The sequence below is a fragment of the Charadrius vociferus genome, unplaced genomic scaffold, assembly GCF_000708025.1.
Source record: "Charadrius vociferus isolate BGI_N301 unplaced genomic scaffold, ASM70802v2 scaffold263, whole genome shotgun sequence".
NCBI classification, from domain to species: Eukaryota; Metazoa; Chordata; class Aves; order Charadriiformes; family Charadriidae; genus Charadrius; species Charadrius vociferus.
Window position 1 is genome coordinate 1,179,016 of NW_009647769.1, and position 15,982 is coordinate 1,194,997.

The 15,982-nt window shown below is 40.4% G+C and overlaps 1 protein-coding gene across 1 annotated transcript in view; it reads right to left on the reverse strand.

The window, feature by feature from the left end:
• Positions 1-12,904, reverse strand: part of WDFY2 (WD repeat and FYVE domain containing 2) — a 32,467-nt gene extending 19,563 nt beyond the window's left edge. Inside the window, exons 1-3 of the mRNA XM_009882365.1 lie at positions 12,843-12,904; positions 7,562-7,635; positions 662-716 (exon numbers count right to left, since the gene is read on the reverse strand). Coding sequence (XP_009880667.1) covers positions 662-716; positions 7,562-7,635; positions 12,843-12,849 — 136 coding nt within the window. The 5' untranslated portion in view covers positions 12,850-12,904. The remainder of the gene's footprint in view (positions 1-661; positions 717-7,561; positions 7,636-12,842) is intronic.
• Positions 12,905-15,982: the final 3,078 nt, after the last annotated feature.

The following is a 15,982-nucleotide window of genomic DNA, read 5'->3' on the forward strand; positions in this document are numbered from 1 at the left end:
CATACCACCTCTTAGCCTAACAGCAAAAGAGATACAAGAATAAATTGTTGCATGCATTTGTTACTTTTACAAGAATGCCTGTCGCAAGTGCAGTGCCCTTTAGAGGTTTTACAAGGATAAATAGCTGAGTTTCTTAAAACATCACATTAGTGAATATCAGAATATAAGTAGAAAAGGTATAGATTAGCATTTCTTGACCTTTTACTATGACAGGTATTCCCTGATAATCTTGAGTTTACTAAAGCTGGCAGTTATTGAAATAGACCCAGACTAACCCCAAAAGTTGCAGTCCTAAATGCCTCAGCCCTAAAAGACAGGTTAGTCTCCTAAATTGTTTAATTAGATACACTGGATTACTAAAGATTAAAAATTAATACTCCTCTTCCCCAAATGTGGTCTGGACAGTTTGCTGTCTAGAATGATATTCCAAAGGAACAACAGAAGATGAAACAGGTCTTTAAAGGTCTTGCAATCTCAGAACAAAGCACATTATTGATCTATTGCTAAAACCAGCATTTACATTAGTGTTTTTTAAAAAAAAAAAAAAAATATATATATCAATCACTGTAGAGGAGACTTCTCTCCATTTCACACTCCTTAAGAGAACACTAACAAAAATTAATGACAATACAAACCAATTAACATGGATCACAGTTCTTACCCTGGTAATTTTTCACTAGTGTCATCTTATTGTAATCTTCTGATAAAATGAATTCCTGAGGGAGGGGAAAGAAAAAAACAAAAGAAACAGTGCTTAGAGACGTAAAGTGTTTGAGAGTGCTTTGATTTGAATTTGTAACCAAGGTAAGCTCTCCTGTCTTGCAAACAAACCCCTGTCTATAGTTTTGCTAATTTTGAGTACCTCCATCTAAAAACCGAAATTATTTCACTTTTTAAAGCTGCCTAAGAAACAACACCACGAGTGCTTCTGAACAGAATAGTGCACAGAAAAGAGGAACTATTAAAAAAGAAGTCAAAAAAGCTGACAGAAATGGCTGGATATGAGTCGAAGTACCACAAAATGAGACCTGAGATCTGGCACGTAGCAAACACCTATTGCTCAGGACTGCCTGGACAGAAACGGGCGATGTGTGCACACCCAAGCGTGTGTGGATACACACATATCCGTGTGTGTGCATACACTACACCCATGTGTGGTGCGACGCAGCCTGGGGGCTTGACCCTATGGCCAGGAAAGAGCACACCTATGGGGAAATGGCTCTGCAGTCCTGCTGCCTTGGCGCTGCTGTTTAACTACCGATACGGCTTTTGCACACGGAAATGATGAAAACAGCAGCTAAGAGTCTGCATGGCAGCCCTGGCTCCTGGAAAAACCCTGTGTGGTTCAACTGACTGAGCACCTGGATGTCCCTGCTGCTCGTTTTGAAGATAAAACATTGCTCAAAGCAGGGGAAATGGAGCGGCCACAACAAAACTCCCGCAACACCTCTCTGGAGGAAACACCCAGGCAAAGGGTAGGCTCTGCAGCACTGCTGCACAAATTAGCTTTTAAACCGCTGTCAGGTACCTACGTGTGCACAACGCACTCAAAGAAACACAAAGGAAAACCAAGGAGTGTAAAAACACATCATATTAATAATTTAAATAATTTATAGCAGAAACTGCCTGAATCACAGAAACTTCCCTAATCTACCTTGGGGACAGAAGACGTAAAACCTAACTCATTTAATCGGGAAATAGGGTGAAAATAAGAGAAGCATTATAAACAAGAGATAAGCTAAATTTCAAAGCATACAGTTGTGAAATATTCATGTATAAGCACTGCCAAAACCACTGTGCAACAGTAGAGAAGACTGGACTTCAGATGCCTACAGACTATATTTAAGGCAAACCAAATGCTTAGTGCAAAAGAGCATGAGAAGAGATTCTAACCACCAAAAAGCTGGTATTTACCCACAGTTTCCAAACAAGAATGGAAACAAAAAAAACAACCTAGTCACTCTGCGTTTTCTGTAGGATCACTGTAGGTAATCTGCATGGCTTTCCAGCACCAGGATTACCTTAACGCATCATATCTACTGCTTGGCACCAAGGTGGAGAGGCTGCAATATGCATCTGTGGAACATCTACAGATCCCAACTTCCAGGAAAACAACTGTGAGTGAGTTGAGGCAGCTATGTATTTTGCTGTTTCTGGGTTTCTGTTCCTAAGTTAGTTATAAATATATTCTCTTAAATTGCTCTATTTCATCTTCCTTTCCTTGATCTGCTCCGCCTCCCATTGGATTTCCCCTGGCAGCTGAGAACTACAGGGGGGAGGGTTATTTAAACAGCAGTGACAAATCAATTAAGTCAGCTGGATTTTTATACCAGGGTCACCTTAACTCTACAAACCACAGAATGTTAAAAATCTGCTATACCTCCCTAGCTACTTACAGGGGAAGTGGTTTTCATTAACCACTGCCTGAAGAATGCTAAACCACCACATGAAATGCTTTACTACAAAGCCTACTTGAAGCAAGACCCTTTGCTATGAATGCTAAATTTCTGCTGTCATTACCTAAAGAGAAACAGCTTCAATTGCTGCAACACATGGTGGGAGGATACGTCTGCCTTTCTCACCAATTTGGCTGTCCTAGTACTGATCCCAACTTTCACTGAGGTGGCGCACAGATGCTGGTGACTTCAGATGGGATGAAGAGCCTGGTTTGCATTCTCATTTTCCCTTGATAAATTTGATGTGGCCATTCTGTCCCATGTGGGACTGAACAGTCCCACAGTTTCAGTGGAAGACTGAAAAGGCTTTTGAGTCTCTCCATTGTAATACAGTGAATCAATCTCAAGTGCAGTTCATAAGGTTTACGCAAGTATTGATTAGCTCTGTATGCTTTAATACAAACCACAGCTGTGTACTATTAATATACTGCTCCATCCAAAGTGATAAACACAGTACAAAATAAACGCAGTTCCATTAACCTGAATACTGGATATATTTTTTTCTCCCCCCTCCCCGAAGACTTCTTGCTTCTCATTTTCTCCTTTGAAAGCATATGATAATTTGCGACACATTTTCTTGTTTTGCATTTTCTAATCTTTCTCCAGGTCTTTTACTCCCTGCTCCCCTTTACACTATCACATGTTCTTCCATTGCACTCATTCCCATCTCCCTCTCAAGGCCAAATGTATTAGTTGCGTCAATAGACAGGTATTTTAGCACAGGGCACCTTGCTCAAGAAATTCATGCCCTATTGCACGTACATTGTGTCATCTGCACTACAAAAGCACTGACTACATCTCTTTAACATTGTACCAGCAGAAAGTGCTTTTTTTTAATCCTTCCATACATAGGTGTTTTGCTGCTCCCAAAGCTGCTGATGCTCAGTTCTCATTAGGCAGCTTTTTGGCTCTCCTTAATGAGCTAGAAAGGCTGGGGTCACCCACACAGCTCAGTCAGTGCTTGTTAACAGAACGGAGAAAGATTTCCAATTCCTGTGCAAGCCCTTTTGCGCAGGAGAGGCTAGGATATATCAAAGCCCTTGAGATGGCAAAACCAAACCCCTCCTTGCAGGGATTAAAAACATTTTTTTCTGGCAAGATCACTTTCTGCTCTTCAGAGGGTTTTTTTTTTGGAACTACTTTACTACCTTTTTTGCCATACTGAAAATGTTAGTTATCAGTCTTGGCTGTTTCAGGTAATCTTATTATTATAACAATGACTTGGTACCATGAAAGCCTTCATAAAGCATAAATCTTGACTATCTGAAAAGACTCAACTATAATTTCATGAAGCACGTACCTCTTTCATGCTGAAACACATATACCCACCACAAATGTCTCTTGAGCACAAGACCTCTGTAAATCCTCACCCTGGAAATACTATTAGCATCGTGTTTGAAATTACTCTTGTTAAGGCAAACAAAACCCATACTCAGGTGTGTGCCATTTCAGAGTCCTTGGCCATGGGGCTGCCTGACATGGCCCAGAGTCTAAGGAAGACCCACGCCTTTCCAGAGCTGCAGGTGGACACCAACTGATGTATCCCAAAACAGCACTACAGACCTTTGCTTAGGCAACTGAATCAATTTCTGAGAGGAGTTAAAAATCTTTATTTATTAGTTCGGTGTTATCCATTCACAATCTAGTTCCCACCCCAGGGAATTTGCAGTTTGTACTCTGATAGGTGACATCGTTTTGACACCACATTGCAGGTCTCCTTAAAGGCTTGACTTTGCGCTGTTAACACAAGTGACCAACAGCACTCTCGCCATGCCTTCCAGAGAACAACAAACCTGCTTCAGAAATGGAAGAGAAGACTCTTAAATCTACTGTCAGACCCTACATCTATGTCCGTTGCAAAGACAGCTCTATAAAACAACTACAGTACTTCCACTTTATAAAGTATAAAAACTAGGAGAGGACAGAAACTATCACATAGTTTTCTTGAACTTAAAAATAGCAAGTTTCCCACAGTGGCAGAGGGAAAGGGTGCGCAACAGCAGGTAGAGTCTGACTCAGTTTCAGGTATTCAAAGTCCTATTTATGGTCAAACATGTAGACACCTGCAAGATCAAATGATGTGGAAGATGAATCTATTTTAACAAGTGCCATTCCCAAGGAAGAATAGTGAAGGGGTTATTCTGGCACCCTGTTTTCTTTGTGGCCCTGCTTGAAGTGTGCAACAGCTTCATCTAGACACAAGCATGGTCAGCAAAAAAAGATTAATTTAATTTAACTTCATCTACCTAAAAACTAAATCCTGTATTTAAATCGCCCCACAAATGGGCAGAGAGATTTTTGCCATTCTAAGACAGTTTCTAGGGTAAGTAACATGGGTATCTCCAAAGGTGATTCACCTCTCCTCTACCAGCTGCAGAACCTAATGATTAACTTTATTTAGGAAGTTAAGTTTCAGATGGATGAAATTAGGTGACGAGTCTCATCTTGGCTGTGGAAGTCTTGTCTATTGCAAATAATAGACCTTTCCTCTGTTTCTTCTTGTTGTGGTATCTTGAGAGACTTGCACCCATTAAAGCATGCTTTTTTCCACTTCAGAGCAAGGAATTTATGACCATGATAAAATCTTTTGGCTTCCAAAAGGGACCTCAGGCAGTCCCTAAGGCATAATGTAACAGAAATGCCATTACTTCGCAAAAAAGGTTTGCAAAGTGTAAAAAAAAAAAAATTAAAAATCATAGAAACTTTTTTTTTAGTATCACCACTCTTCAAGCAAGATGCTAGACAATCTTTTGCTCAAGAGAATGGTCTACTGTGCTGCACAAATGTTTGTGCAGCCTTCGTGTTGAGTAGTTACAAAAGGTCAAAAACTATTTCTTCATCTTTGTAGAAGTAAAAATTGCCACCCTGTTTCACAAGGAAAGGTGGCTATACAAACTCACCTCCTGGTGGCTTTGCTGGAACATCTTTGACAACAGGATTGCTGCCCATCCTTCTCAAAATGTACCATACACATTTCTGAGGTGCCAGGCTTATAACCAAAATCCATACAGTTTACAAAAATTTCACGCAAAATAAAAAAAGCAGTTCCATTTTCTTATCTCCATTTACATCTGAAAGTAAAAGCAGTACTTCCTTGCACTGCAAAAAGATTGTTTTGAGATTATGTGACGCTCTTAATGAGTATTATATTAGCTTACAGCCCTTGCCAGCAGTCTTTTCCTTCTACAAAAAGTGAAGACAGAGAATGATTTTTAGCATTTTATTTTCGTCCTGCACCTAGCGTACACAAGAGTGCTGGGCATTACCAGAAGTGCTACCATGGAACAGCTGACTAATTCCCAAATATTTCAAGCTGCTCAAGTAAATTGCTTGGACGAGGCAATTTTGAGGTCCCTTTGAGGACCACACAGTTAAAAGTAAGGGCACTAAGGTCACCTTGTTGCAGTAAGTTCTCTTATTTTGTGGTCAGTGTGTCCTGCTTGTATACTTCTGTGCTAAACAGATCATCATAGCTGTACCCAGGAAGGAAAACATCCTTTTCTCCAGAGGATGGTTGTAACCTACTTCCAAGTACCTGGGGATTTTCTCTAACACCCCAATATTGCTGGGACTTAAATATGGGGCTACCCTTGCTCTTCTTCCATTCCCACCTCCTGTAGCACATTACAGTTGTGGATTCTCTTATAAGCCTTGGGTTTGCTACAGAGGGAAACATTTCATCGCTTGTGGGAGTTTGTGGAGAGCATATTCTGCACAATCCTGTACCACACAGCTGCCTGCAGCAACAGGCGACTAAATTAACAAACACAGAACAGGCCTTCCCCCCTCCTATGTACTTGTATCCGGAAGACTGGGAAAACAAGAGTCCAGCTTAGCAACAAATAGAATCTGCCTCAGACATGGCACTATATAGGTATAAGTACCCAAAGTCACATGTTGGTTTATCACCTGGGTCACTCATTTAGCTTTAGAATGGAAAACATTTGACTCCATTCAGACTCAAGCACCCTCTGACTCTTCTAGGCAAAATGGCCCGAAGACAAAGGACACATCTCTTCCATCATGCCAGAGTATTTAAATACCTTATTTACAGCCTTCACATTCCTCCACATTCTTCAAAGGCCTGGTGAAAATAAAAGTACCTAGTAGGACTGGCAAATCACAGCTATTTCAGAGAGTGGGAAGGAGGGAATTTCAAAGGTGCACGGAACTCTCTAGCAGCTGTCCCATCTCCTAGATACAAAATGAGAAATCTCCTAAAGGCACAGAAAAATCTCTACTACTGGCCATTAATAGCTTTATGGGGCAAAACCTTCACGTCTTTGATACAGCTCACAGGCAACAGATAAAAGGGTCCCACAGCCTTTCCCAAATACCATCTTGGCTTTAGTGCAGACAGCTGCCCTTATGTCAACCTGCAAACACTCATTCAGTTATAAAGCCCGTAAGGCAGAGACAATAGTAGTAAAAATCTGAAACGATGGTAAAATGACCTTAAACTGGAAGAAGAGTCTATTGATGAGGCATAGGTGAAAGATATCTCTCTGACCCATGACCCTTCCACAAAGTGATATAGCTCTTTACTTATTAGCCCACAAGAAAAATCCAATGAAAAAGGTCAACTGCTACCCTCTGTTCTAGATCTCTATTAGATGTTAATGAACCAAATCTTTCAGCAACAGCACTGCCAGTTAGGAGCTACTCCTCTGAAGGAAGTGAGAGGAAAACAAAATCTGAACCCTGAAGTTTAGAAAAGCAGCAGAAATCCACTTTCTACCTCTCAGAAAATGATTTTTCCCCTCTTAATAGTTGCTTTCAGAAAACTTTGGTATGGTATGATTAACAAGGCACTCAAATTTAATAAAACAACAGCTGTTTTTCTGTGTTGTTTTTTTTTTTTAAAGATATGCAGATTGAGACAGTTTGTTTAATTGCCTAATAAATCTTGTAAACCCCACTCAATCTCTTTGTGGCAGTTGGAATGAAATTTGTAATAATCTGCCATTTTCTACACTACAGCTTCAGTTCCACTAGCAGTAAAAAGTCTCTTTCCCAAACACTAACAAAAATATCCTCACCACAACATCACACATATACTTCTCAACAGGGAAGCATTTCAACTAGAAATCTTTGGATGTACTTACTGAGATTGTACCATTGTCTAGACCTATGGACAGCCTTCTGGTTTCCGGGTTAAAAGACATGCATGAACATGGAGCTGAAAAAAATGAACATGTTGATGAAGTTAACAAAACTGCGATTCTCATTTTCTTGAAGTTCTGGAAAGCCTAAAACTAGCTAACACACTTTATGATGCTGTTCAGCATTTTGCCCCTTCCAATAGACAAGCATTAAAAAAACCCCAACCAACCAAACAAAAAAACCAAACAGTGTTCTTGCAATTCATTCAACCCTATCCTATTAGGACATGGAACAATGGCTATTTCTTGCTCCAGCTCCTTCATTTTTTCTTACTAGTTATCTGAAAACAGGCATGTCATACAAGAGCAGCGGTGGTGTTTTGATATGAGGCACCTGACATTTCAGTATAAATCTGAGAGATTACTTAGCTGAATAATTTAGTTTTTTACATTTGCCTGAACTTTACTGACAATAAAAGAAAACACTGTATTATGTCAGAGGCTTGCATCCTATATCTGCAGTAAGAAAGTTAACCTGTAGGAATCAACATATCAGCCAATATTAAGGACTGTGAGTCCAACTGTCCCACAGACAACACTACAACTGTATCACACACTATGGCCAAAATAAAAGACTATTGAAAACTAGTCATTGTTTTATTGTATCACTATTACTTCTAATAAACATCAGGATATACTTTTAAATTGCACACAAGTCAGTCATACTATTTTCCCTCAAGGATCTGGCAAGGTTCGCATCAAGGGTAAAACCAGATTTTTCTTGCAGTAATTCAAAAGCTATGCTTGGTTTAATTGAGAAACTGAAGTTGCATTCAGAAAGCAGGGATTATTTTTACTGCTGAACACAGCAGCATGCAGCTGGGAGTCCTGCTGTCCCAACAGAAACCTTCAGGAATCATTTTTCAGCAGCAATTGCCAACTGCAGCTAGGGGCAGGCATTCTTATTTCTTGGATAGCAACAAGAGTGTTTTTTAAACCATATTCTTGTGATAAATACAGAGTGCAGTCAGATGTGCTGTTAGCTCTGCCCCCCCCCCTCCTTGGTTTCTAGTCTCCATTGTGAATACTTGAGGTGGTTTTATTACTAACAAGCTTGGAGTCTTCTCTTGCAGTACTGTCTATCTGGTTTATTCTCAATTTGTGTGATGTCTCACCTAGGATTAAACAGTCCATAGCTCAGCAAGTCTTCCTCGATAGTTTAGCTGGCAGCAAAGCTATATGAAGAACAGGAAAGTCTATTTTGACTGTTGATCAAAACTTGTTCTACCTTCAGTATTGACTCCCCCTTGAAACATTTCCTAAAGGATGACCAACTGCAAGCAAAAAACCTAGCAGATCCACATCCAGGCAGGCATCTCGATTTATTTCTTTCCTGGAAGGGCTGACTGAATTAAATCAAAGAAAAGGCTTCAGTTCAAGGAAACTGCCAGAAGGGAAACACTTAAATTAGGGCTACCAACAGTGACAAAACTTCTCCTTCCTATACCTCTCCCTCAGAAAAGGCAAATTTGAATCATGCCTGCGGATGGTGGTGCATTACTATTACATTGAGGCTTCTAGGGTTGGAGCAGGATGAGACAGTTGCGAGAAAAACAAACGGGGGAGGGGGGGAAGGCAATTCTAGGCAGAATAAACATCAAATCCTTTTAAAGGCACTTAATGCCAGAACGGGCATATTCTACTTATCAGCTTTCAAACGCTAGACACTGCATACAACGAAAGAGTTACTAGTAACTCTGAAGGCAATAAACAGCTTAGAGAGAAAAAGTCCCAGGAAAATTAGCTATTTGAAGTATGCTTTTCCCAAACAGCCTGAAACACTTCAGACTGAAAAGGTACAAGAATCTACTTGACACAGGCTGATTACAAAAAAGTCATTTCTAAATTCCAGACCCGCGTGTACACAGCTATAGCAGTGTAAAGATACTTATTTTGCTATAATTGTTTTCCTAAGGGAATTCTTCAATAACATGTGCTCTTGGAAAAATCATTATGTCAGAACAAAAATTATGTCCACGCTAGATACACTAATGTAGTTAAAGCTATGCCAGTTGCAAAAAGACTGCAGCAACTTATGCTTTAGTGAAAATAAGATGCCATTCAGATACTTAAACACAGACTCATTAAGAAGAGGGGGAAGGGGGAAAAATAAAAAACCAAACCAAACCAAAAACCCCCAAACCCTAAGCTTCTGATATGTTTAAGATCCTTTTAAAATAACAGCCAGGAAAAATAACAACACTCTGAAGTATTTAGCTATGATTTGGATTTCAGACTGGAAAAAGATTGATCTGAACTACTACAGAGGACAGGCAGGATATTACTGATGCAGAAGTCTGACTGTAGTCTTTATCTTAAATACAGGGCAAATGCACACCGATTTTAGCTTTTGGAAAATGAGTTATGGAGGAAAAGCCCAATTACATATTTCATGCTTTTGACAGTGTGTCACCTCTATTAGAGGCTGACAGAAGTAGAAGAGAAATACAAACTTTGTACCTGCAGTTTCAAGAATCTCCCTTTGAAGTGCCTGAAAGTGGCATAGTTGAAGACCGAAGGAGCATGTTTTGCTTTGCAGTTTTCCTACCCTCCTCTTCAAAGCATAGAGTTAGCTAGAAAAACCATCATAAGACAGACAGCGTATTATCTGCCTCAAAGACTGGATATGGATACTCCACTGTTCACTACAATAAATCCTTTACTCCGTTCCACATCTGAGAGAGGTTTTTGGTTGGTTGGGTTTGGGTGTTTTTGGGTGGCTTTTTGGGGGGGGCAAAGCTTACTTCTCTTGACTACAATTCCTTTCCCTTTCATAAATTTGTGTCTACTGAGTTGTTTTCTCCTGTACAGACACTGCCCAAAAGTCACACATCTAACCATAGTTACACATCTATAATCTGTGTTGCATGTGTGTAACCAAGAGTACACATCCAACCATGAGGAGGGTTAACCTGCTCATCAGAGGTTTGTTGTTAATACAATTGTTGAGACAATGCTAGCTGGCATGAAGGAGACGTGCAAGCTAGGTTTCCAGCTTACCGAGTTTGCCTTACTGATGATATAACAGTGCGTACAACACTCACAGCTCTTTCTTTCTCATAGGCTAGAGGAGATGATCAAAAATGTGGCCACCATGTTGTCCAGAATTTTCTAGCCACAGAAACACCCATAGGCAGTGCATAAAACTTCATAATTGGGGAAATCCCACCTCTTAGCAGCAAGTGTCCCTACCCAGAAGGGATCTACAATCTTGATCTTTTTTCCAGGTATTTAATGGGTTTCATATTCAGAATGCACTGACGGCCCTATTTGGGTGCAGAGCTTGACCAAAGCACATGGCTGACTCGGCCCAACTCCTCATCCTCCTCATCTCCTGGAGTACACAGGGCGTAAATTCAGTTATTAAGGCTACCTGATATTAAATCATAAAAGGGTGCGGGTCATGCACCACCATAACCAAAGTCACAAGTCATGCTTGCTAAGCAGCACAAAGGCACCATCGTGCCTACTACATTTTTACACAGAGAACCTCTGGGCAGTTGTTCTCTAGAAAACAAAAACCAATGTGAACCTAAAGCAGAGGACCATCAAAAAGGTGTTCCACACAGCAACAGACTGAATGATCATTTCAAGTCAAGTACAGACTTGTGCAGAAGCTGACTCAGAGCCCTTCCTACAATTTCCTAGCTTAAAGCCATGGCTGATAACAATGTAATTGGCATTGCTCCAGTTGCTAATTATACCTGATCATTCTTGAAATTGGTGACTAACACAGCATAATTTTAATATCTCATGGCTCAAAAGCTTACCAGCCTTCTAAGTGAAGGAGCAGTGTCAGGTGTTCAAATTTATGAAGGAGCTTTAAAATAGTCCCCTTTCAGTGGATCTGGATCTACTCCACCACTTCCAGTGAAGCTGTTATTACTGGCAATAATGCAGCCTTGCTAAGACCAGAGGAGGTCCTAACAAGATTTTAAAATGCAAATGTATGCAAAAACTTCACATGGAAAAAGAGAAGTATCATTGCCAAACTGCTAAAATAGCCATTTCATAACAGTTTGACTGGGGAAAGCAAAACTCTCAGGACAGGTCAAGGGAACTCAGGCCACTGCCAGTGATTGTGACAGAGCTCCACAGATTGCCACATCATTAGCTGATTTGCAATACCTTTTTGTGCAAAACATTGAGCAGAAAAGTACCTGTGAGGCTTGACATACTCTTATGAGCTAGTCCATCACCAAAGAAAGAAGAGATCCTCCTCTCTACCAAATGAACGCTTTCTTAGACCAGGCAGTCAAACACTATGGCCACTCTAGGGGCCCAAGCTGATGTTTTTGTGGTATTAAAATTTATTATCTATTAAATATTTTACGTATCATGGAGACAGATGTCTCTTCCAAATCTAGACATCTTAGCTTAAAATAACTCTTTCTCCAGTAAGAACACCTCAATGGGACTTGATACATGCTCCCAAATCTGTGAATTTAAGGTCAGCTTTGTAAGCTTTCCAAAGACAGGACAGTTGAATCTGAAGCTGATTGAGGAGATTAGCACACCCCTGCTGCTGGTGACCTGCAGAGTTATACTCCTGCACTGAACCACAGGGGTTATGACAAAGAGCTAGGGCTGTGATTTCTTCAACTGTCTCTTGGAAAAAACAGACACTGATTTGCAGTTTCTTTTAAAGCATGGACACTCTCTTTGGGAGAGGAGACATACATACTGGAGGGATCCATCAGAGAGACTTGGTTTTCCACATTTAATTGTAAGGGTGAAATGATTCTACTTCTTCGATGGAAGAGCTGCCTTCCCTGCCTAGTATCCTCTATATCATATTAGCTGCTGCAGGATATTAAGTTCTTATCAAATAAAACCACTTACCATTGCACTCTAATGGACTAACCACATGCAGTAGGAAGGGCAGAGTGATTTATACTAGAGACTTACAAAGCTTTATGGACTCCATTAGTGACAGAATGTAAAACTACGTTTTGAGCTCCCACATTTTTTAATCTATGTTCACATTAAATGATCATCCCTTGCCAGCATATCTGTATCCTTTTGCTGCTGTATTCCCTGATGCCTCTCAGTAGCATTAGCATGCAACTTGGCAAAGCTTCACAGAAACCAAGAGGATTGTTCAAGAATGATATTTAACACAGAATGGTAAGCTTGCAAATGGTCCTTAACATGAGGCTTCATCAAAACCAGAAAAGCTATTTTGCAAATACACAGTAGATAGTGAACATCTCCTTATACTTACATGGCATTGCATGGTATATGCTGGGCCAGTACTGCCCACTGTCTCTCTTCAGCCAGACACGAACTGTTCTGCAAAAGAAAAAAAACACAACACACATCAGGACGAATGAAAAAGTAACCATGAACAAAACCAAAGTGGTGACGATGGATGCACAAGACCTGCTTCAAAATTAAATTATTTTGCAGAGAGGGAAAATAAACATGCAAACTCTTACAGCTGCCTTTTAATGTCAGATTAACCTCTGTAAGATGATGAGGGCAGCCCATTCCTTGGTTCCATGTAGTACTCAACATCTGGGCTGAACACATCACAACAGTATTTGGAAACTGCTATGGCTTTTTGTTCTTTGCCTTTCCCAAGGACTGGAACACCACTGCTCATTCAATGCCTCAGATGAGGATTTGGGACACTCTAGGTAGCCCGGGAAATGACACCCGTACCGGCCCAGCCAGTCCCCTGCAGAAGCCTTCCCTCTGCTCTCAGGGTAGGCCTTGGTCCATCTGCTGCCTGTTGTTTTGTTGTTGTGCTTCAGGGAAACCTCTAAGCAAAGGAGATTTTCAGCTTCTGTTTACTAAGATTATGTCCATTTGTGCCAACAATGAGCTCTTCAGCTTCAGGACCTTCCCCTCTCCTCAGTGTACTCAGAGTGCTATCAGAAGCCCACTGAGCATCATGCTGACAAAGCCAAACTCTTATCCTTCTCTGAAGATGACCAAGGCGACAGGCAGCCTGGCAGTCCTTGTCTGCCCCATCAGTTTGGAGCTGCCGTGCTCGAATAGAGGCACCTAGAACCATACAGTCCTCCAGGCGTCTCCACAAACACATCAGTGGTTTCCTCTCTGCTATAAGATCTTCCAAATGTATCTCAGGGTTACTTTTGCTTTCTCATAATCATATTATACTGTCAGCTCCCTGTCACTCAATCCATGACCTTCACTCGAGACGCCTGTTGCTTGTTTGCTGAGCAGAGGAGCTGGACTGATGTACCATCTGGGTCACTAAATATGTATTATTTCAGTCCTCTCTGTCATCCACTTGTTTTGGTCCAATCTCTGAAGCCTCTTTCTAATTGAAGATCTCTCTTAACTTTAGTTCATCAGCTGATTTCATCAAAACATGCCTAGTAACAGTGTCACCAGTTAAAGCAGCAGGCAACCAGTAATCTCCTGCTTGTTCCTGCATAGCCCAGTGTCATCTCAATTACAGTCAACTGTTACCTGCCTTGCTGTTTCTCAAATCCTTATCATCTCCAATTTTAACTAGTAAACTCTCCGTATAATACTGTATTCCATGTGTTACTAATTTACACCAAATGTATTACCCTCCTTTAGAAAATTTAGTTATCTGGGACAGCTTTGTATTAGTGTAGCATAACAGATTTTAACCCATCACCGACTTCTGTTTAGTCTTTTCCACGAAAGTTAGTGTGCGGTAGTAAATACAACAGGGATCTAAAAAACTATTGTAAAACACAAGTCTTATTTTCCTGTAACAAATCTATAACTTGCACTTGATAGTATTAAGAGAAAAAAAAAAAAAAACAAAAACAAAAACCCAAGCAAGAATGGCTCTTTCCAGTTCACGAAACATATGGAAATATAGCTTATGCAGAAGACTACAGGGTCACTCCCACTGTTAGCCAGTAAAAGTTTGGACCAGTATGTTAATATAATATAATATAATATAAATGGATCTAAGACATATACACAAAACCAGTCTGTACAGAGATGCCATGCAATATAAAGCAATTCAAGAACGAGTTATCTGTCCTGCAAACTTCAAGCTAACGGCTGCACCACTATGTGTTCCTGGATTGCATATATCCAAAATCAGGTTTCTGCTCATTCTGCCCTGCATCCAAACTCATTTTTCAGCAAATATTTCAAAGACCTGCATATTGGGCACTACACAAGCTTCATCGTTTTAGAAATATCTCATGTGTACACTTTGACACAGCATGTGGCTCTAAAAACTAATATTTCACTGGGTCAGCAAGTCCTACAGTTAGAAAGCTCTCAAAAATTACTCAAAACATACAAAATTCAGTATAATTACCTCCTAAGTCTTTAGGCCTTTTTGCAATGAACACATCAGCAGCTCTTCAGTAGATTTAAAGCGAAACCACCAACACTTTTTCAGGGACAATTCATCAGCTGATAACAACGCTACTGTATTGTCAATAGGGATAGGGCCAAATCCTTCCATCATTTCTCTCTGTAGCTAACCGTAGCCGGTGTCAGAGCGGCACTCTGCATCCAGAACTCAGCACACAGGTCTGGGAAGACGTCCACAGCCACAAGGCTGTACACCAGGTTCGGGACAGGGTCCAAAACCTTTGGGTCCATCCAAAGGGGTCCACCTTTGCTAAGAAGGTGGTCACTGTAATTCTGGAAGCTGATCAGACGCTGTTTCCCAAACAGGCAAGCTCTTATTAATGTGTTTATCCTCATCAAGTGAAGTTATCGTGGGAATGGATGAACGTGCACAAAAAAATCATGAGATGAATCACAGGGAGATGAACTAACTCAATATGAAACAGCCCTGAGGAAGTGCACCAATATCCTGTGAGACACTTGCCTGTCTTGACCATCCCAATCTCTATATTCAGTGCTACAAGTTTCAAAACTCCCAGGCTTCGACAAAGTTGACTCTCCTCTCCGCATTAAGGCTCTGGCAAATAATAAATCCAGTACAACATCTTACAGATAATTCTGTTTGTTAAAAAAAAAAAAGGACTATGTACAGGAAAAGATCTTTCAAAAGCTGGAGGAAATAAAAATGGCAATAATTTGGATTCTTCAGATTGTTTTGGTTGTTGCTTTTTAAACTGTACCCACTGCAGACTTACTAATTAATTTGACAATTATGTCAATGTTAAGACTCTTAGGTGAATGATATTAAAACAAAAAATATTTTCTGCTTAACTTTAAAAAAAAACCACACCAGCCTGGTGGAGGCTTCTAGTTAAGAGCGAAACCGGTTTTACTAGTGTAGGCCTCTTCTGTAGGCTCACAGTAACGCTCATTTCTTTACGTAGTCAAATATATTTCCATTCAATGACTAATTCATGCAAAATGAGAAACAAAGCATTCTAAGAATAAAAAGACTATGAAAAGATGTTACCTAACTTTGAGGTGTGT